This window comes from Lissotriton helveticus, chromosome 10 (genome assembly GCF_964261635.1).
Source record: "Lissotriton helveticus chromosome 10, aLisHel1.1, whole genome shotgun sequence".
NCBI classification, from domain to species: Eukaryota; Metazoa; Chordata; class Amphibia; order Caudata; family Salamandridae; genus Lissotriton; species Lissotriton helveticus.
The window spans coordinates 380,220,813-380,242,841 of NC_136071.1; the positions used below are offsets into that span (position 1 = coordinate 380,220,813).

Here is a 22,029-nt window from a genome sequence, read left to right on the forward strand (position 1 = left end):
AAAATGATGCTTAATCCACAGTACATCCTCCTTCCCAATGTGGATTGGGGATGTAAAGAGCTCGGGACGCCCTAGATGAGAGAACGTCGCACTAACGTACTCAAGCCAGGGTATTCTTTTGCCGTTATCCATAGCTATGATATCATTAAGGATCGAGTGGTTGAGTGTAATTTCCTGGTTTAACCAAGTTTTCACCCAGCACAACAGTGGGGTCATCTTCAGTTTATCCGCGACAAAACCCAGGCCAACCTCCGAATGAATAGAAAAAGTGGGAGTGGATTGAGGAACCGAGAGCAAATGTCTCAGAAACCTATTTTCTACTACTTGGATCTTGTCCTGGGTGACATAACCCCACAGTGAAGCACCATATGTAGCGATGGCCAAACATTTCGAGTTATAAACTCTCAGCAGGGCCTCCATTGGTCGTGCCCCCAGTCTTTTTGCAAAGCTCATAAGCGCTGAGGTAGACCTCGCAACCGAGGTGCTTTTGAGCTTGATTTGGGGGCACCAAGAGCCTTTCTCGTCGAAGAGGACCCCTAGATAACAAAAAACATTAACTCTCGAGACCTCATCTCTATTACAAAAGAGGGACTTGGATTTAAATTTTTTACAATGTTTCCCCACTACCATATAATGCGATTTCTTGATGTTCACCTTGAGATCTAGTGTGTCCATAAAATCACCAAACGCGTCCAGCAATCTCTGAAGCCCCACCCCAGTGCGGGCCAACAGGACAGCATCGTCCGCGTATAGGAGGACCGGTATAACAGAATCTCCTACACGCGGCACGTCCACCCTCAAATTCACCAGGAACTTTTCCAGGCCATTAATATAGATGGTAAAGAGGAGGGGGGCCAGGATCCACCCTTGCCTCACCCCCCTCTCTGACCTAAAGTGCTTCGTGCATTTCCCTTCCTGCGAGATCCTCACTGAGGCAGAAAGGTCCTGATGCAGGTGTGCTAAAAAACGTACTAAAGGAGGGTCAATGCCTATATCCAGAAGTAATCTGTCCAAAGCGGAAGCTTACAAAAGAGTCGACTGATGTTAAAGAAAAGAAAGCAAGCCAGCACAAGCTTGAAGCCATTTAAAAGAAAAAACTGGAAAATTAGGGAGATATTGTAGGATACCCGTTGGAAAACAGTTCAGTTGTCAACTGCTATGCAAATGTTGCTCTTAATGTACTGTTTCATTTACCACATCTTGTAAATCAAATTGAAGAAAAACCAGATAAGAGATTGTGGTGCATATTTACAACAGAATATTTGAGTGCAGTGGTATGCCGCAATTGGTAACGCTGTGCTCCAATATTCTGAAAACATAGGGATGCGCCAAATTTACAATAATACCGCACACCCCTGCATTTCCCCTAGCTCTGGGGCTTAATTTAGCTGCCTAGCACCCACGCAGGCACCCTTGCACCATAGTGCAAGGGTGCCTGCGTTGCCGGGAATGATTGTTGATGAGCAGAATGCAGCACATATAGAAGTTGCAACTTGTCATTATTTAATGATTGCTTATGTGCAGGAAGGTGTCCCTTCCTGCACATGAAGAATCACTAATGGTGATTTGCACTTTCTATGTGTGCTGCAGAATGCAGCACACATAGAGATAGTAAAAACAAGGAGAAATTAATAATTTCTCCTCATTGCGCCAGTGTAAGACCAGGTTTTTCCTGGTCTTATATTTTGGCACCCTTCGCCTTGTAAATAAGGCGAAGGGGTTATCGCCACCAGAACGCCAAAAAAGTGACGTTCTGTTGGCGATAAGCCCTTGTAAATATGCCTCTGCATTTTGCACTTTATCATTTGCTCTAACTTTTACTCATTGACAGATCTGAAATACATTCTGCTTTAGCCATTCAAAACCTTTTATATATATGTAGCAGATCACTATTATTTACGCTCAACATTCAACAAGATACACAAGAATTTATAATGGTCATGTTTGGAGTTTCAGAATACAAAGGGGTTCATATTGATGAATTATTTGGACTGAGTTACAATTGGAACCATGATTGCGAAGACAGCTCATTTACATCCACCACTCAAATACATTTTGAGCAATTTCTTTACTTAACTCTATTAGAATGCAAAACTGTGCCTTTTGGTAGACTAATTAAAAATTCAAACCAAAATATGTACTGCTGATGTTATGTCTACTTTGCATCTGCAAAGAACTGGTAAATACCTTACATTAATGTTACTATGGTGCACAGCAGGTTGACCTAAACTGGAAAACCAAATTACAAACTTCAAAGCTAAAAAAATATAAATTACAGTACTGTAGCTGTTATCTTCAATAAAGGACTTAACATAACACAGCAACCTTAAATTCAAACCAAAACTGCATTTCAAACTATAACATTCTTACCCCTTGTTTCTTCAACCAAAGTTCTAAAGAGTATTTTAGGGGGAAAGTAATATACAGTGTTTATTGTACTTGGATCATCAATGTTTTAGACATCATTCAGCATATCAAGGGCGATGTCTTGAAAAAGTTCCCTAAAATTCAACACTTCTTTCTTTCTTCCACAAAGGAGATAATATAGCATGTGAATACAATACTCTCTAATTAAAAACTGCAACAGGATAGACACAATGGAATCACAACAACCTTCAATTAACACCAAAACTACATTTTTCAAACTACGAAATTATCATGTTTTGTTTCTTCAACTAAACTTCCCTGTATTATTTCTGGGGGGGGGGGAATAATGTATTGTATTTCATTTACATGGGTCATCAGTGTTTTAGACATCATTTGGTCAACTAGGGGTAATGTTTTCAAAAGGCTCTCCAAAACTAAAGTGTGGTTTACATTTATTAGTAGTTGTGTACCAAGTATAATAATAAAGGGAAACATTTTAAGGCTTCTTTGTTTACATTAGTGTAGTAAGTGAAGGCAAAACCACTGTTTAACAAATTATAGAGAGTGCAATGCATAGAGTCACTTACTTACAGTGATGTACTGTGTAGTTATGTTTTGATCCACAACCCATGCGATTGTTTATTCCCCACTATTCAAGGATGAAGCTTCATATAGTACATCATTTATGTTGTAAAAGTATGAAAGCTGAGAACCGTAAAAAGGGAAATTTAATATTTCACTGTATTGTGATATACTGTTACAGCCTGAGCAAAATATACTGTTATGTTTCTCAAATTGTGTACATCAAATACTAACTTATATTTCTTTCCCTTTTCTTTTACATACATGTTTTGGAGTGATACATGTTTAAATGTATCAAGATACATCTAGTGGCAAATAAATATTTCTTTCACTCACTCAGCCACTCAGACACCCACTCACTCTCCTATATAGCCACTTATATAACTATTCAATCACACATACAGCCACTCATTTACCCACTTACTCAACCATACAGATACTCATGCATTCAGTTACTCGCCTGTACAGCTACTTACATACCTTCTCCCTCACCCAAACAGTAATTCATGCACCCTTTCACTCACTCATTCAGTTATTCACATATTCATTCACTTACCTATACACTACTCTAGCACCCTCTCACTCACTGATATACCCACACATGTACCCACTCAATCACTTATACACCCACTTATACAGCCAATCACTTATACATTGAGTTTCTCATGCACTCACTCACCCATGCAGCCACTCATGCATCCAGTTCCACTCATGCATCATTCACTCCTCCATACACCCACTCATGTACCCACTCACACAACCACTCACACACCCACTCATACATGCTTGTATAGCTCATGGCTGCCCCAACATCGGGTGTCCCAGCGCTCGTGGACAGATGACCAGGGAAAGTGGTGCAAGTCAGAAGAAGAGACAATTAGGTATAGTCAATTTCTAGGAGCCACGGACCAGGAGCCTGGCATGCGCATACACATGAACTAGATGGATGAAAACAGCCAGGTGTTAATCTGTTTTCGGAATGCACAGGGATCTTGTGTGCTGTGCGCCATGAGTGGAACAGAATTCCATAGGGCAGGGGTCAGAGACCTAAAGGAGTGACCTCCTGCTCTGCTCCTGCGCACCCTAGTTGTGCAGGCCAGATACAGGTCTGCGGAGCGCAGTGCTCACATTGGAACATAAAATGTACAGAGTCCCTGCAATATCTGGGGGCCCTGGCCGTGTAAGATCTTATGGGTGGCACAGAGAGTTTTAACCTGAATTCTCTGTTCAATAGGCAGCCAATGTAGACGGTGCAGAGGCTGGGAGGTGTGACAGTGCTTAGGGAGGGCAAAAAGAATGCGGGCGGGCGCATTCCGTACCCTTTGGAGTCTCTTTGTGACCGTTTTATGAACGCCCAGTAGCACCCTGTTACAGTAGTCGAGACGTGACAGAACCACTGATTGAATAATCACTTGTCGGATGGAAGCGTCAAAAAACCCCAGAATGGGTTTAAGACCTCGTAGGTGGCAAAAGCAAGTGCCTGCCACTTTTTTGGCATGGAACTTGAAAGAGAGGGAATTGTCCATCAAGACCCTCAGCTTCTTACTTGCCCTTTTCGGTTGGGGAGGAGGGCCCAGTGCGCAGGCCACCACTGATAGTCCCATTTATAGGAATCCTGGCCTACCAGAAGCACCTCTGTTTTTGAGGAATTAAGTTGAAGATAGTTATCTGCCATCCAACCTGAGAGGGCCAGGACATCTTCACGGAATATTAGTTGATCTTGGGATGGGTTATTAGTGAAAGTGAAAATCAATTGTGTGTCATCCGTGTATGATATCATGTTAATCTTCTCAGCTTTTGCCAAAAGGGCAAAAGGGCGGACGTACACATTAAACAACGTGGGGCTTAGAGCAGAGCCTTGGGGGACACCTCAATTGAGGGGGTGAGTACCGCACAGATATGGAAGGGCGTGGATCTGATAGGAGTGATCGCATATAAAAGACGCAAACCAGGTCCGGGCCCTACCACTGACCCTGTTCTCCCAGAGTCGATGGAGCAGGATCTCATGGGAGACAGTGTTAAAGGCTGCACTCAGATCGAGTGGAATCAATGCTGAGGTGTTGCCCTCATCCATATGCCCACTCACTTACCCATGCAGACACTGTCACTCACCCATAAAGCAACTGACACAGACACTTGCTCACCCATACAGCCACTTACATAGCCACTCACTCATCCACTCACCCATTGAGTTACTCACACACTTACTCATGCAGGCAGTCATGCACCCTCTCATTCAGCTATATAGCCACTCATGCACCCACTCACTCATCTTTTCACCCATTCATGCCTCTACACACAACCACTCACATACCCGCTCACTCACCATACAACCACTCAACAGCCACTCCCTCACCCATATTGGTACTCATGCACCCTCTTACTCATATCAGCAGTCACGCAGACACTCACCCATAAAGCCACTCATATATCCTCTCAAACATGCTTACAGCCACTCACACACCCACCCAGTCACCCATACAGACAGCCACTAACTTACTCATGCAGATACTAAGACCTGCACTCATTCATCTATACGGTCACTGACAGAACCACTCATTCATCTACTCAACTACTCATCTACTCATGCACTCACCCATACATCCAGTCACACACTTAGTCACTCACCCATGCAATCATCCATGAACTCTTAACTCACTCATGCACCCACTCACTCTACTATACAGTCACATATAAAATGACTTACCTGCCCATACAGCCGCTCACACCCCAGTCACTCACCCATACATCCAGTCACACAGCCACTCATTCATCCATATATGCCACTCACACAGCTTTTCTCTCACCCATACAGTCACTAACACACTCACTCACCCATACAGCCACTCACACACCCACTCATGTACCCACACACTCACCCATACAGTCACTCACTCACTCATGCAACCACTCAGGTACCCAGTCACTCACCCATACAGTCACTAACACACCGACTCACTTACATATACATCCACTAAAACAGCCACTCACTCACCCATATAGCCACGCACACACCCTTTGAATCACCCATAATGTCGCTCACACAGCCACTCACTGACCCACATAGCCACTCACACAACCACTCACTTATCCATACAGCCACTCATACATCCACTCACCCGCTCATACAGCTAGTGACACACCCACTTACACCTCATGCAGGCACTCATACATACACTCACTCATTTATAAAGCCACTCTTCCAGCCACTCAATCACTCATACAACCACTAAACCAATAATTCACTCAATCACACAAACATTCAGATACCCACTCACTCACCCATACAGCTACTCACATACCCACTCGCTCACCCATACAACCACTAACACACACACATATTAACTGATAATTCAGTCACACTATCACTCACCCGTTCAGCTATTCACACCCCAACCTATACACCCAAACAGGCATTAACACACTCACTCACACACCCATACAGGCACATGCATCTGTTCAATAACCCATAAGTACACCACTCTTGCACCCATTTAATCAGTCACTGATCACACATGTACTCATTCACTCACTCACCACTCATACACTGAGTCACTCACCTATAGAACAACTGACATACTCACTCAAACTTATACTCTGCTGACATACCCTTCCACTAACTCATACAGCTACTAACACACCCACTCACTCACTGTAACAGAGACTAATACAACCACTCACTTACTAAGAGAGAGTACACACTGTTACAGGCCCATTTCCCTGCTGGACTCTGTGGTTAAAGAGCTTGGACGAATCTTGTTAGATAGGTTATCCAATTGGGCTATAGAGAATAACATTTTGTCATATGCCCAATATGGGTTCCGTTCTGGCCGGTCAATGATAGAGCAATGTCTGAACCTCTTCCTGATGGCGAACAAGTATACTGATGCATGCACTGCACAATTTTTCTGGCCTTCATGGACCTTTCTTCCACATATGATTGCATGATTAGAGGGAGGTTGTGGCAGACCCTGCTCTCCCTGCGGGGGGCAGGGATATCATCCTTTTCCTACAGGATCTCCACCAAACACAAGGGCAGCCGTGCGCTACTCGGGTGGCATAAAGGTCTCACAGTTGTTCCCTATCAGGAGAGGGGTACAACAGCTCTTTATCTTGGTGCCTTTGTATTTAATGTATATATTCCCTCCATTGAGGGAACCCTTATAGGTACCATGGTGGGCTTCCTGCAGGTAGGACAGTGTGGTCTTCCCGTTCTGCTGTATGCAGACAATGCCACTTTGATGGCCAAGACGGAACGGGGGTTACAAGCATTATTAAACTCTTTTGTTCAGTTTATGGGGAAGCAGGACCTCCTGGTTAACAATTCTAAGTCTTTTATCATGCAAATAGGGGCCCGCCTCAGCAGACTATATACTTTTAAGGTATATGTCCCAAGGTCAAGTGTTTTTTTATTACCTGGGTGTTTTGATGGATGATAAAACAAAATGGGGGCCTCAACTGACTTGTATGAGAAACCACCTATCCAGAGAGTCTGCAGCCATATTTAATTTTGCAACCAGACTGGGGAAAATACCAGTGGGAGAATTACTAAAGCTCTGCAGTGTTTAGTGTCTCTCCAAAGTAGGGTGACCAACTGTCCTTAAATTTCACGGACCGTCCGTAATTTGGATCTCAAATCCATTTTCCATGAGGATCCTTTTTATGGATGCCTTTTGTCCATAATTTTGCCCATTGCAGGGAACAGCGCTGTTCCCCTGTGAGAGGCCTCAGCTCCCTGATGGGGCCGCCTTGCACTCATCATGTGAGCGTAAGAGCAGCCCCACCCCGTCCATTGTCATTCTGTCTTGGGATGATTGCCACATACAGAATGACAATGGAACAGGCTCTTGCAGCATGTGATGGGCCTCCTCCTGCCTCTGTCTAGGGCAGGGCATTCTGTTCGGGTTAAGATGTACAAAACAAATGTACAAAGTTAAAAAGAAGAGGTTATAGTTCTTACACAGTCTCATCATTTCAGAGCTGAAGCATTTTTATTATTATGTAAAATGAAGACATAGTTGCTGCTTTTTTATTTATCATATGCAACTAACATCCATTGACAAAGCCAATAGTTCAGGCTTGTTGTAGGTCTAATGTTACTGGATGTAATGATAGAAACAGCAAAATACCAGTCGGCGGAACATTATGCTCAGCATATATTTTAAGGTGAGGTGTTTTAAGCCACGCCCTTAATTACATCAGACATGCCCCTTGGAGATACCCCCAGTTTGTTCATCTCACTTAAAGCTATGGAAACAACACCATGTCACTGTCACCTCATGTCCTGGCACTGGGCATCATGCATGACTCATGACTTACAAGTTTTCAGATTGCCTATGTGCAGGCGCATAGTGAACCCTCCTCAACCCTACCCCATCCCACCCCTTGCTTTAGGAACTAGGGTGAGGGTAAAGTTCTAGATAGGCCTATTCTGTCTGCAATTGGATGGGTGGGTGCACAGGTGAAGGATGGGTGGCTAAGTGAAAGAGAAATGGAGAGAGAAAGGGAGGATGGAAGGATGGATGAATGATAGCATGGATGAATGATTGACAGAATGGATGGGTGAATGGGTGCATGGATGAGTGAAAATAATGTAAAGCTGGATGAGTGAAAGAATGCATACTTGAGTGAAAGGGAGGGTGGAGAGCTGAAAGAAAGGATGGATGAGTGAAAGGATGAATGAGTGGATGGATGAGTTACTGGGTGGATGGATGAGTAAGTGAAAGGTTGGCTGCATGGGGGAAAGGGTAAATGATTGGATGGATGAGTGAATGGCTGGATGGGTGGAAGAGTGGATGGATGAGTGAACGGTTTGCTTGGGTGAAAGTGTTAAGAGTTGGATGGATGAGTGAATGGATGGATGGGTGGAAAATGGATGGATGGGTGGAAAATGGATGGATGAGTGAAAGGATGGATTGGGTGAAAGTGTGGATGGATGAGTGAAATGATGTATAGAAGGATAGATGATGGACAGGTGTGCAAATGGTTGAAACGTTTTGGATATGGATGGGCTCACAGATGGAAGGACTGAATTAATGGTGAAAGACTGCATGATGGACAATAGAATTAATAGATGACATTTTAAGTGACACCCAACAGCTACTTAAATGTTACACTAGTAATTGTAAATGCATGTTTTGTTTTAGGTGTAAAATTTTAGAGAGAGCCTTGTAGTGCCATGAGCTGTGCTTGAGATGTATATTGTGTTTTTAGCAATAGGCAAGGCGTCAAAAATAAACTATGTAATAGTGTATCGACAGTGCATTCTTTAAGAAAGCTGCATGTAAAAGAACCTTTGTTGTAGTGTAGTTCCTATCTTCCCAATAGGCTCTGCGCATTGGAATAATACCTACAGCAGTAAAGGCCTAGGCCAGACGTTAACTAGGTCTACTACTGTCGATACTAGACTTAAGTTTTGGGTTTGCCAGCGTAGCTCAGAGTTCGCTAGAAACTTTCTCGAATGTTCAGGAAAGAATTAACTCCCCTGATTAGACAAGAAGGGATTTAGTTTCTGACAACCATAGAACATGACAACTTTGCTCTCCCCTAATCAAGAGTGTATCTCCAGAGTCGTGTGAGCACAAGGCAATTATTTTACTCAGTCAGTACGTGCATTCTTAGTCTCATCAGATTGTAGAGAAAAGGAAGAGACGGGCGTGTTCAATAAAAAGGTGTTATTTATTGATCAGTCTCTTTTCTCGTACAAGAGAAATGGATCGATATTATTGCAATACTTATAGTTAAGTAAAGTGCATACATTAAAAGCAATAGTATAAAATAATACTGTAAAAACATTGATATGGTTTCTGAGCCATATGATGTTTAAAATGATTAAAATATATTTACATATACATATACATTTGACTAAACGTACTCAACTGGTGTTTCTAAATACGCCTACCCCGTGTACCTGACCTAAGTCTAATGCGTGGGCGGGAATAGAAAGTTACAGTTTAAGTTAAGTTTGTTTTTGCCAAGTGAATAACTAAAGAATTCTCTGTGAGGGGTTATTCAGTTCTGTACCTGGAAGTTAGGATGAATGAGGAATGGTATCTCTTTCTCTGCTCTCGATATTCCAGGCTGCCTGCGAGGGCTGCCCGAAAGCGCCGGTGCTGGGTCTCTCGGTAGGAGATAGCAGCGCGTCTCTCAGCGCGTCAGGAAGGCGGGGCTGCTGCCAGCGGGGTCTGCTCTGCTTCTGGGCTTCGGCAAGTATGGCTGCTCCGTCTCGTCACCACGCGTGTGTTTGCATAGGGCAAGATCGGCAATATTTATACCTTAAAGGTGCCGAGATTGCCGTAAGGATGGACATAGATACGTCAATAAAGATGTCATACGACTTGCTCGTTAGCACATTCTTTTACTGAAGTTCTCTGTGAAATCAAAACAATGGCCGCACGGATTTTCCAGGTTGTCATAGGTTTGATTTGTTATGAGAACGTCGTATGCCTTATCAGGGGCTGGAGGAATGTCGCTTGTCAAATTAGATCTCAAGCGTTATGACCTAATCAGATAACACGTTCCTGTGCCGTAGTGTGACTGCGTCAGATAACGGTATCTGCATCATGGGGGCTTTTCTTGCCTCATGGGCTGACTGTTAGTTAACTTGATAGTTAGTTTAACCAGAATAGGGTCAGGAATAGGGGGATCGATTCAGAACCTATAGGAATACATGACATTGTGACTTCAGTCTGCTTTTGCAACTCTCTGTGAAGCCCCCATAAGCAAAGTCAAATTCCATATTTTAAGTTCCACTTGAGGATACACCCATAATGAGTTCCCTATAGTGGGTTCATCACAGCAATCCTCCCTTTAGTTCACCTGTGCATGCCACTTTACATCTCACAATGGCACTCAGATATGAGATGCTAGTAACAAAGTCTATCCGACCACTTCTCTCACCAAACATGCCTGCTCAGGACCAAGAGTTGTAAACAAAATAACAGACTGGACATCCCCTTGCAGTAACCATATAAATAGATTATTATCATATGAAATACGACAAAAAGACCTGCACAGTTGCTCAAAGCTGCGCGCATACCGAAAAAACGTGAAGTGCACAATTGTCTCAACCTAATATAAATCTTATTTTGACTTGTACTTAATTGGTTGTAAGCAGCTTCCTCTGATGTGTCTGTAAAACTTACCTTTTGTCCCGAAGTTTTGTTCTGAATTTTGACCTTCTGTCATGAATTTTTGTCCCGAGTTTTGACCCTCTGTCCTGAATGTGTACACTTCTCCAAGGCATTACATGGCAGTGAAATTTGGGGGTATACTAAGGCTGAAGACCTTCAAATCGGGGAAAATACATTTCTGAGACAGCTTCTATCCGTTCCTCAAGGCACCCCCTCTTTCACAATACGTGAGGAGCTTAGTATGTCATATATAACTGACCTGATAGTGTTTCGTCCTGTATCCCTATGGCTAAAGACTAAGGCCGGTAAGGGGATAACATTGAATAAACTCATCCTAAAAGATTGTTTGGCCCTTGATAACGCTCCACGCATACCGTGGCTCAAGTACATTGAAGTGAGCTCAACGAGCATCGGGAAAGGTGATATTTTTACCAATCCGGACCGGACAACTAAGAGAGACTTGAACCTTATAAAGGTGACTTTTTTGTGCATTGGGCTATGGCAAGGAAAGCGAGGGAGCTCCTGAAGCCTAGTGTACGTCGCTTTGTCATGTTAAAAACCTCTAAGTCAGCTGAGCATTACTTACTGGGATTCATAAACTTTTATGAAAGATTACTGCTAATGAGGTTCAGGTTTGATCTTTTTCACCTCCTCCTTGCTCATCCTATGGGTTGTAGTAAGGGCCAAACTTTGCTGTCTGTGGCTGTGATAGTCAATCTCCATACTTATTTTATGATGTTTTGTAGTTTTTATGAAATCCCTAGAAAGTCCTTAATAATCCGGATTCTGAAAAAGGCTAATTTTAGACAAGTGTGCCCATCTTTTATATTTTTACAAATACTGACAGGTAGCACTGTGTTTTATGTACCTAAATTCTTAAAATCCGTCAGACTAGTTGTGATTAACTAGCTTATTCTCTTTTACTGTATTGATCCTGGTTTAAATGTTTTATTGGTACAGCATGAATGATATTGGAGCCATCGAATGTTTGCATTCCCATTGGTACAAGTTATTTTTAATTCGCCACCTGATCCCTGTGGGGATTGTTTTTAAAGTAGATGTCACTACTGTTTTATTGTATTTAATATGTGCTTTTCTGGTTTTAATATCTATAACCAAATAAAGATTATTTGATTGATTGATTGACATACTCACTCACACTTATTCTCTGCTGGCATACCCTACCACTAACTCATACAGCTACTAACACACAAAGTCACTCACTGTAAGAGAGACTAATGCAACCACTCACTTACTAATACAGCCGCTAGTGCATGCACTCAATCACACATTCAATCACTTACATAACCATCTACTCATTTAAACACTCAGGAACATACAAATAGTCATAACAAGACACATTCACACTATTATAAACATACATTTAACATATACATTTTATTTCTTGAACTGAAAAGGATGTTTCTAACAAGAACCTTTTCCGTTTTTGTCAACATATTTTCCTTTTTGGGGATTTCTTTAACAATTTAGTATTCTGGGGTGTTTTTTTTTGTTTCTATTGAAAAAAAACCTGAAATGTCTTTAGGAAGAAGAAGCACAAAAGAGCAGTAAGTGCTCGGGGAAAAAATGAACAACAGTGTGCATTAGTGATCAGCAGTAAAGTTGGTATAACTTGTTCACCTTCACTGAGTTCTCCCTTGCCTTTTGGGCACAAAAAATGAAAAACGTTGTGAATTCCGGAATAGTGTTCCGAAAGTGCGCAATTTATCCGCCAGTAGATGATGTGCCTGCTTGTGCTTCTCCAGAACAAGATCTTCATTGCTGGCTCTTCTCTCTCTCTCTGTTTCTGCTCTTGCCAGATGGGTTCCATGTATGGTAATTAGATGTTTGTACATGATTCAAGTACTACATGAGTACTTCTTCTCACTGCCACAAGAGAGAATCTCCTGGCACAGACTGCATATCACTTTTCTGGCATTTACTTTTTTTTCTCCCACTGGATTTAAAAAAACCTGCCAAACAAGGCTTTCTGTTTTTCTGAGTGAACTTCTTCCACTGAAGAATTGTCATGTTGCTCTCCATGAACTTCTAGAGCAGATGTCATCTTAAATTAGTGGAAAAAAACTTAAGTAAAACACCAAACAAAATAGTCAGTGGCAATAGGAAAGTGTGAAAAATATCAAGGGATAAATGATTTTGACACCTGTATTGTTAAATCGATTTGTTTTCTTATTAGCAATAACTCACAATCTTGTGAGGACGGTCGTGTTGGTTGCACAAGGTGTGAGAATTTCAGGGAGAATTAAGGGGCAGATTTATTAACAAGTCACATAATGCAACGAGGTATGACAACTTCATATTTTCGCTCATTATGTCTCACCTCGGAAAGCATAGTACTTTTAAAAAAATTATTATTGAGAGTTCAATTCATAATTTAACATACATGAACGGAATAAAGTGTTTACGGTGCTCAATTTCAATTTCGGTTGGCATCATTATCACATGCATAATTCATTCTTAAATCACATCAGTATCAAAAACATTGATTAAGAATATGCAGAACAGGGAATAACACAAGAGAGTAGCAATTTTCAGAATTTCCTTTTACCATTACTTTTGAACCAAACCACAGGTTAATTTCCTATGAAATTCCAGCGTTTCTCAAATTTTGTAAGATACCCTAATCTTAAAGCGTAGTGTCTCTCTAACTCTCTTACTTTCTGGAGTTTGGCTCTCCACGCTTGGAAGGTGGGTACAGTATTACTGTGCCAAATCTGCAGAATTAACAATCTAGCCACTAGGGCTGATATAAATAAACATTCCTCTTGCATAATATACATTTGGTGAGCATCCCAGGACAGCAATATAGTTATTGATAATTAGAGCATGTCCTGTAGGTACTTGATCCTCGGGCAATCTCAGATAATATGAAACCATGTACCTCCTCCCTCCCTAGAATAGCGAAAACACATATCCTCAATCTTATTATGGAGAAATGATTAGGTCCGATATAATAACCATTGTGCGTAGAATTGCATTCTTCTAAAACTGGTGCCTCTAATTGTTGTCACATTAAGTTTGTTCAATCTAATCCAGACTGCTCTGATGATCTAGAGGCCTTCTTTTTTCTGCCAAGTATCTTGAGCTTTTTCATAAATAACGGAGGATTTATTTTCATTAATGATTTTCACCCAAGCGCTTACTGACCGCTTGTCCGTTGTTTCTTGTAATGCTTCTCTTAGTTCTGTTTTTGCTGATAGCACAATATGGTCGATTCTATCTAAGAAATGCTTGATTTGGATAAATGACCACTTAAGCATATCCCTGTAGTGAAGCAACCCATTCTCTATCTTTGACCACTTTTTCCAGGCATGTGAGTTAAGAAAGTCTCCCACTTGTCTGAACCCATTTCCCTCCCATTTCTTTAGTACACCTTTTTGCAACAACCTGCCCTCCCTAATATAAAGGTTGGCCAGTTATGTGGAGACATTTATCAGAGTAATACCTTATAATTTTAACAGTGTTTTTTTTGTTTTAAAAGGCATTGGGGGACCTTATACCGAACTTTCTTAGGGTTCTTGACTATCCTCATTGGATCTGTGATTTTATATTCATCTCATATGTTTTCCATAAAACAATTATCCATATCTGGAGAGTTAAGCTGGGAATAAAATCTGTGAGTATTGTGTGCAAAATGTGTGTGGTAATACTCCTTTATGTTTTAGAGGGCCAACCCTCCCTCATCGGTCGGGTAGTTCAAAGTGGCTAGCGCTAGTCGGGGTACCTTGTTGGCCCATAAGAAAGATGTGAAAAAGCTATCTAGCTCTCTAAAAAAAGAAGTGTGTAGTGCACTTGGGGTTGCTGCACATAGAACATTTTGTAATGGTAAGATGTTCATTTGTAGAAGCGCCACCTGGCCTATTATTGATATTGGAAGTTGATTCCATTTTACTAGTAAACGTTTCACCTTTTGCACTGTGGGTACATAGTTTAAGCTATGCAGCTCTTCTACTGTTTCCAACACATGTATCCCCAAGTACCTCTTGGGCCGAGGATTATATATTAGCCGAAAACTTGGTACTAATGTATCAACCAAACAATTACATAGCAGAATTTCTGTCTTGGTCATATTTATTTTATAACCACCTATCGCCTGAAATTCTGAAAATCACCAAAGTTTCCTTCTGGATGCTATCCGTGGGTTTTAGAAATAAAACAATGTCATTGGCATATAGTTTTATATTGGTCATCCCCTGTAGGGGTGCAGTATGTAGTGCTTTATGCCTAATCGCTATTGCTAGGGGTTCTATAAATAGGGCAAATAAAATTGGAGATGAGGGGCACCCTTGTTTTGTACCCCTACTTATTTTACAGGTACCCATACTTCTGGAATTAATTAATATTTGTGCCTGCGAGCCCTTGTATAAACTTCTTACTATTTGTATAAAACTTTCTGGAAAGCCAAATCTATCAAGAATTATGAAAAGACAGTCCCAAGACACTAGATCAGAAGCTTTCTCAGCATCTAAAAACCACAACTGTGCCTCTATATTGTTTTTATTAAAATAGTCCAATGATTCTATTAAAAATGTTGTTGTAGTTGAAAGTTGTCTACAGGCTACAAAGCCACATTAAAGGCATAGTATTTTGACGCATTCCCAGGTTTGCTAGTCTAGTAAATCTGGGAATGCACCAAAATCCATGGAGGGATTTGTGGGAACACCCACGCTCCGCCCATGAAACGCCTTCTCAGGGCAGAGAACTGCAAGGCATCTACTTGCACTGCCTTATGTTACTCCAGATTTTCCAAGCCACTCAAGGTGGCTTTGCGTGGCTTAATGAATCTCACTTGAACCCTTGTATTCCCTTGCGACGCCTTATGTGACTCAATGGCAATGCATGGGTTTCCTAAATCTGGGCCTAGGTTTTAAGCAAAATGATCCTTGGGATAATTCTCTGTTATTTAAACTGATACATTAATGTACATACATACGAAGATAGCGACTAACACTGAAAAATGTGTAAAAATATTCTGAGCTCACTGAACAAGTCTGATTCTTTCGATGCGCTATGAAATAAAGTGAATAAGTCTGCAATAGGTTGCACGCATGCAATACAAGATTTGGGTATAGTTTTGTGATTAGTAGATGTCCTGTCTGCTCTTTTCTGAGAGTCATTCTTATGAGAAAGTAACTCAAAGCAGCGCAGCAAGTTCCCATGCTGCTTTGCACTGCATTACAGGGAAAGGGCAGGAATGTACCATATTTATTACAATATGGCCCTTTCAGGTCCTTTCCCAGTGCTGGTGCACCATGGACTGCCTAGCACCAATGCAGGCACCATGGTACAAAGGTGCCTGCTTTGCATTCAGGATGTTTTTGTTTCAGGAAGGGGCACCTTCCTGCACAAAAGCAATCCCCTGATGCATGTTCCTCTATCTGTGTGTGCTGCAGAATGCAACACACGTTGAAAGAGGATGTAACAAGAAGAAATGAAGATCTTTCTTCTCAAAAAACCTCACCTGGAAAGGCGTAGCATTTGAGTGCATTCACAGGTCCACCAGAAATGGTTAATCAGGGAATGCATCAAAATCTATGGGAGTTTCGTGGGAACACCCATGCAATACCGATGGAATGCCTTCCCAGGACACAATAATGCAATGCTGCGATTTGGACTTCGTTGTGTTACTCCCGATTTATCAAGCCACTCAGGGCCATGCAAAGCGACTTTGCATGGCTTGATACATTGCATTTGGGAGTTCATTGTGCATGGATCACATTGTGTGGTACAAAAGTGATGCAAACCCTTTCATAAATATGGCCCTGAATGTACTGATGTCTACCCACTGCTAGTATGAATGAAGGGGCATCTGTCAAACTTGTAATCCACACTTTGTCTACAAAAAATCACAATAGATATGGGTAAATTTAATTTCTTAAATTTGTCTCAAAATCCCAGTATAGTGCTCTGCAGTATATGGGTTGCCTATGTGTCAAAGGAATCTGTTATTTTCCTTTGTGAATAGACTAGGCATATTACTCATGTGTGGTTGATCCAAATACTTAAATTATTTTATTGTTTTCCTCTAGGATCTGGTGGCCTGGGTAAGTGTAGGCTTCCTGCACGTCCCCCATTCTGAAGATATACCAAACACGGCCACTCCAGCAAATTCTGTTGGATTCTTCTTGCGACCCTTCAACTTCTTTGACGAAGACCCCTCAGTTGCCTCTAGGAGCACTGTTATAGTGCGGCCAAAGGACAGTTCCTTCTCCAAGGCGGAGATCCAGCGCTGGACACCAGCCATTGTTGGCTTATGTGTTGCAGAGAAGCCTTTCCAGTACAATGGAACCTATCGTCAGGACTGATCCTGAGGGTCTTACACAGATATTTAAGGCTTGAAATGAGTGGAGACAACATAATGTTCAGCCAGCTTGCTTCTAGAAAATATCTTACTTGAGATATAATAGTGCATACAGTGGCTGTCAATCAGTACTCTGTGCAGTGGGAAGGAACTGGACATGTTGTGGCAATATGCAAAAGAGTTACCACACAGGTTAGTGACTGTGCTAGTGAATTCAAAGAGGGGGCAGTAACGATGAGCAATTAAGACCTATGGCACTCAAAGGTTGAGTCTATTGAGTTATGAGTCTACTAGTGCATACTGATAATCATGTTTTTCTCTCTAATGTTTCTGTAAACACAATACTCTTATTTGTAACTACTCGAATCATTATTAGCCTAGAGGACCACATTTAAAGCAATGTCTTTAATGGTTGTCCCATCTCATTGTATTTGCACTCCTCTAAGTGACCAAACCTAAATTATGAATTCAATATCCCTATAGTTAAGACATCCTACCATCCAATATAAGATGTCTTGAATTTTAGCAACCCAGGTCCACCTGTCAAAAAGAGCCCTCCTCTTCCTACTCAACTCACCATCCACCCCCAATCGTACCCTTAAAAAATAATGCATGCATGTCTAGACAACATTAAAGGAAGGAACTAAAGTAAATGTCAAAGGTTATCAAGAAATATTCCAATACCATACATAGTTTATTCAATCTTCAGTAACTGGGCTGTATTTCATAATATACCAATCTGCATTGTGAATATTTGCACTGTATAAAATAAAGAGTAGCAAATCTAATATCAATCCTGGATCATAATGTGCCTTCATCCATTACCATTCCTTATACAAAACTATTGGCCCTAACTTGTCTTTTAGCTGTGAAATAAAAATGCTGATAGATTTAATGAAGCAAGTGTTTTATTTTCAGTAAAGGGTGGGAAACTCATACTATGAATTCTTATTCTTCATGAAGGTTAAATAAGAACTACACACAGAATAAACTTTGTCCAACTCCTTTCATACTTTAGGCTTTATTTGTTGTTCATGGTTAGCAGTTGCTTGACTGTGATGCCATCAGGGCCATGAGATTTTATATATGGCTACAATGTCCCATTTGTATTTCGTTTTTGCTCTGGTGGTGTGCATTAAGTAGTTCTTTTTAGGGTGTGGTTTTTAGTGTATTTAGTTTGCTGACGAAACAGAATTATAATTGCTGGTTTATGGCTTTTTTGTCAAGGAAATGCTATTGAGTGCTTTTTTTTCTGAATAAAAAGACATTAATATTCCCAATTTGCCATTTTTGTTTTATTTTTCTGTCATAACATTTTGTTGGATTTACAGATTATTTTATTTTACAAAATAAACACATACAAGCGCACATAGATTTTCTTAAAGATGCCACAAAAATTCTTGTACTGTGTCAAAAATATGAACTATTCAATAATTTGCTGTATTCACTATTTACAAAGCAAACTTACTTTTCTGATGCTTTTTTGCACCACTTCTCTTAGAGGGTACAGCTTTACTCAGACATTCAACTATTACTAAACAATTCCCCTAACACAAGCAGACCTATTGCTTTGTCAATGATTCTTCTATATTCAGGTAAGTTTTTTCAATTAACCTTGGAAAGACTCCTGGCCATTGCATAGGAAATTTGCACTGGTGTCAATGGAAACAGGAATATCAATGTATGTTGCTTTCCACATATTTGCTGCAAAATCAATATTTGTACTAGAGCAAAACATGGTGCAAATTGGGTTCACATTATGTTTGCTGATAAGGATTATTGAAATAAATGCCATCACTTTTTAAATGTCAAACAAAGTTTGCGGAAAAGGTAGCAAAAACTGAGCAAAATGTTTTGCTCTTTTATTTAAAATTTGGGGCCATATCTTTGTAAGGGTAGTGTCAATTTTGCACCAGGCAACAGGGTGCATGCACGACGCAACCCTTAAATGTTATTTATTAAGTCACGCAAGGCCCCCTTGCGTGACCCTGAGTGGCTTGATAAATCCAGAGTAATGCAACGCAGCGCAAAACACTGTGCTGCTTAGCTCCAGAAAGATGTTGCATGGGTGGTGTGTGGGAGTTCCCACTGAAAGGGCTGGGCCTATAAGTTCTAGGCCTGTTCTAAACTCACAATCCAATGGTTCTTTTTAGCAGCATGAAAGTGTATAGGGGGGAAAGTCATGAAAATGCCAATAAATCAATAATTCTCTGTGACACATAGTAACCACGGACAACTTACTTACGGTTAGTAAGCCAAAAATAACTGAACATAGAAACACCTCAATACCAGAGTGTAAAAATACATCAGAATTAGCCTAACGCCAAATCTGTGTGTCCAATTTAGACATTGCAGCATAACCAACACAATTAGCTCAAGAAGGAAAATGCAGAAGCTCAAGAAGCATGAGTCAAAATTCCCCTGCATTGAGGGTTGGTGAATAAGAAGCATAAATCTATCTCTACTCTAACACTAATGTGACATCCCTACTTAAGCATTTCCAGGTGGAGTGTAAAAAAGTGTCAGCATGTGGACTTTTCCTAAGACGTCGCTCCACCACATGGGTCCTGTAGCATGAAGGTACCAAGACAGAGCTCGTTCTAAGATGCTCTCTCTCTGAAGGCAAAAAAAAGAAGTGGTCCCCTTCCCTACTTTCACATTACACTATTCAAAGGTAACTTTCCCTAGAATCCTTGCGGGTCACACCATCTGCTATGGGTACGATCCGGAAGGTAAACTTACACGGGACAACAGTGTTCTTCCTGCGATACTTTTTGACCTTGGTTCCCAGACTTTCCTCTGTGTGCAATGCAACGGCCTTCCTTTATCGATTCAAGCCACATGATTGTAATTTCTTCTCTCCTTTTCTGGCTAGAAAAACAAAGACATTATTCTAGCTAAGAAGAATGCTTCTTTCACGTTCAACACAAAACGTGAAAAAGAACAAATTCCACAGCACACATGAAATTCACACTGTTAATTCTAAAAGCAAGAGTTTTCCTGGGAACTGCATTTCAGGCCTACAAGATTAGGCTAAAATAAGAAACCATCATTTGAAATTTAGGAAATTGCCATAACATCAAAGCACTTTCAATTAATGCATTTAGCTACATGTAAAATGACACAATTAATAAACACGTTTAATTCATGATTAGGTGTCATTTGCACAACACAAGTTCTTCATATTAAAGTTTTCAGCTAATTACATTAATTTTCCATGTTACTTCATATTCACTTTCAATGGCCTAAAGCACATCACGTTTTCATGTTATTCCATTTCACAATTCTAACACTTCACATTAACTCTACAAAGGATTATGTGTGGGTGCGGTCTACACGTGTGATTATAATGCACCCCTATAATTAAAATGTGATTTCCGCTACATCAGTTCCCCCCTCTGATGAAGCTGAGTCATCATAAACACTTCAAAATCCCCGCAGAGTAGACCAATCTAAGCAGATGTCATAGCCAATCTCCTCTGTCAGACCTCCTCCAGTCTCTTCATAAGTTCGTAATGACTGTCCAGCAGTCGTTCCACCGTTCTTTCTCTTTCCCTTAAGGAGTTCTCTGCTTGCCTTGTGACATTTTTACACCCTTATCATTCCTACCAAGATAACACAGATCACAACAATGATTATTGGCTTCAAGATATATGCCAGGATTCCCTTTCCCAGGTTAGCAAACAAGTTCCAACTGCAGAAAATCCTTTTCCAATTTGATCCCAGACTCCCTCAGCTGCCAGATTATGTATATTAAGATGTATGTCCGTGATATTACTAATATATCCCCTCAGATCTTTTCTTCTATCAGGGATATAAGTACAACACAGTTATACCTTCAGCATCTGACAGACTTTGCCTTCTTTTGCTAGTAAGACGTCTAATGCAAAACAGTTTTGCATCCTCATCACCCTTATCGAAATCATTTCTCCATCTATGAGCAATAGTGACTGAGCTGTATTAACTGACAATTTATCCTCAGTTGTAGACAAATTCCTTATCTATATGTCATTCAAAATCACTGCCAAACTTGGTATCATTGCTCCAAAGTTATCTCCCACCACCCTACCAGCACTCAGTCCACGCTTTTCTCTATGGTTCGATTTTCCTTCCAACTTTTCCAGATCCTCAACGTGGTATATCTTTGGAAACACAACTGCCACATAACAGGTACCATACCAATTGTTCGGAAGTCGAATGTACGCATTTTTCCCACACACAAAATATTCTCCTGGTACCACCTGTACTGGTTCTTGCAGAAATTAATTCTTGGAAACTCTGCATTGGACTTGAACTGTACACCAACTAGCTCAACTCCTCGAATCAGTCTGATTTTCCCCACAGAGAAGTCCCATGCCACTGGAAAAACGATGTCTGTCAGTAATGGAAACATAGTTGTGTAATGGTTCTGATTAACCAATTTAAAAGCAATGTCCTCATCATTAGTCTGCAAGTCGATTCCCTTTGATGTACAATAGATGGTACAATTCAGTTTGCCTAAAATATCACATCCTAGCAAAGAAACTGGACTCAAATCACATACCACAAACTGATGATGATCCAAAAAGTTTCCGCTTTTTACTGGTACCTAAACAGTCAAAGGGTTTGTCATCCTTTTGTTGGAAA

At 40.9% G+C, this 22,029-nt stretch overlaps 1 protein-coding gene across 6 annotated transcripts in view; it reads left to right on the plus strand.

Moving 5' to 3' along the window:
* The window catches only part of AOC1 (amine oxidase copper containing 1), a 258,333-nt gene extending 239,654 nt beyond the window's left edge, over positions 1-18,679 (plus strand). For all 6 annotated transcript variants that reach the window (XM_078662761.1, XM_078662762.1, XM_078662763.1 and 3 more), the window contains one exon: positions 17,132-18,679. In XM_078662761.1, coding sequence (XP_078518887.1) covers positions 17,132-17,407 — 276 coding nt within the window. In that variant the 3' untranslated portion in view covers positions 17,408-18,679. The remainder of the gene's footprint in view (positions 1-17,131) is intronic.
* Positions 18,680-22,029: the final 3,350 nt, after the last annotated feature.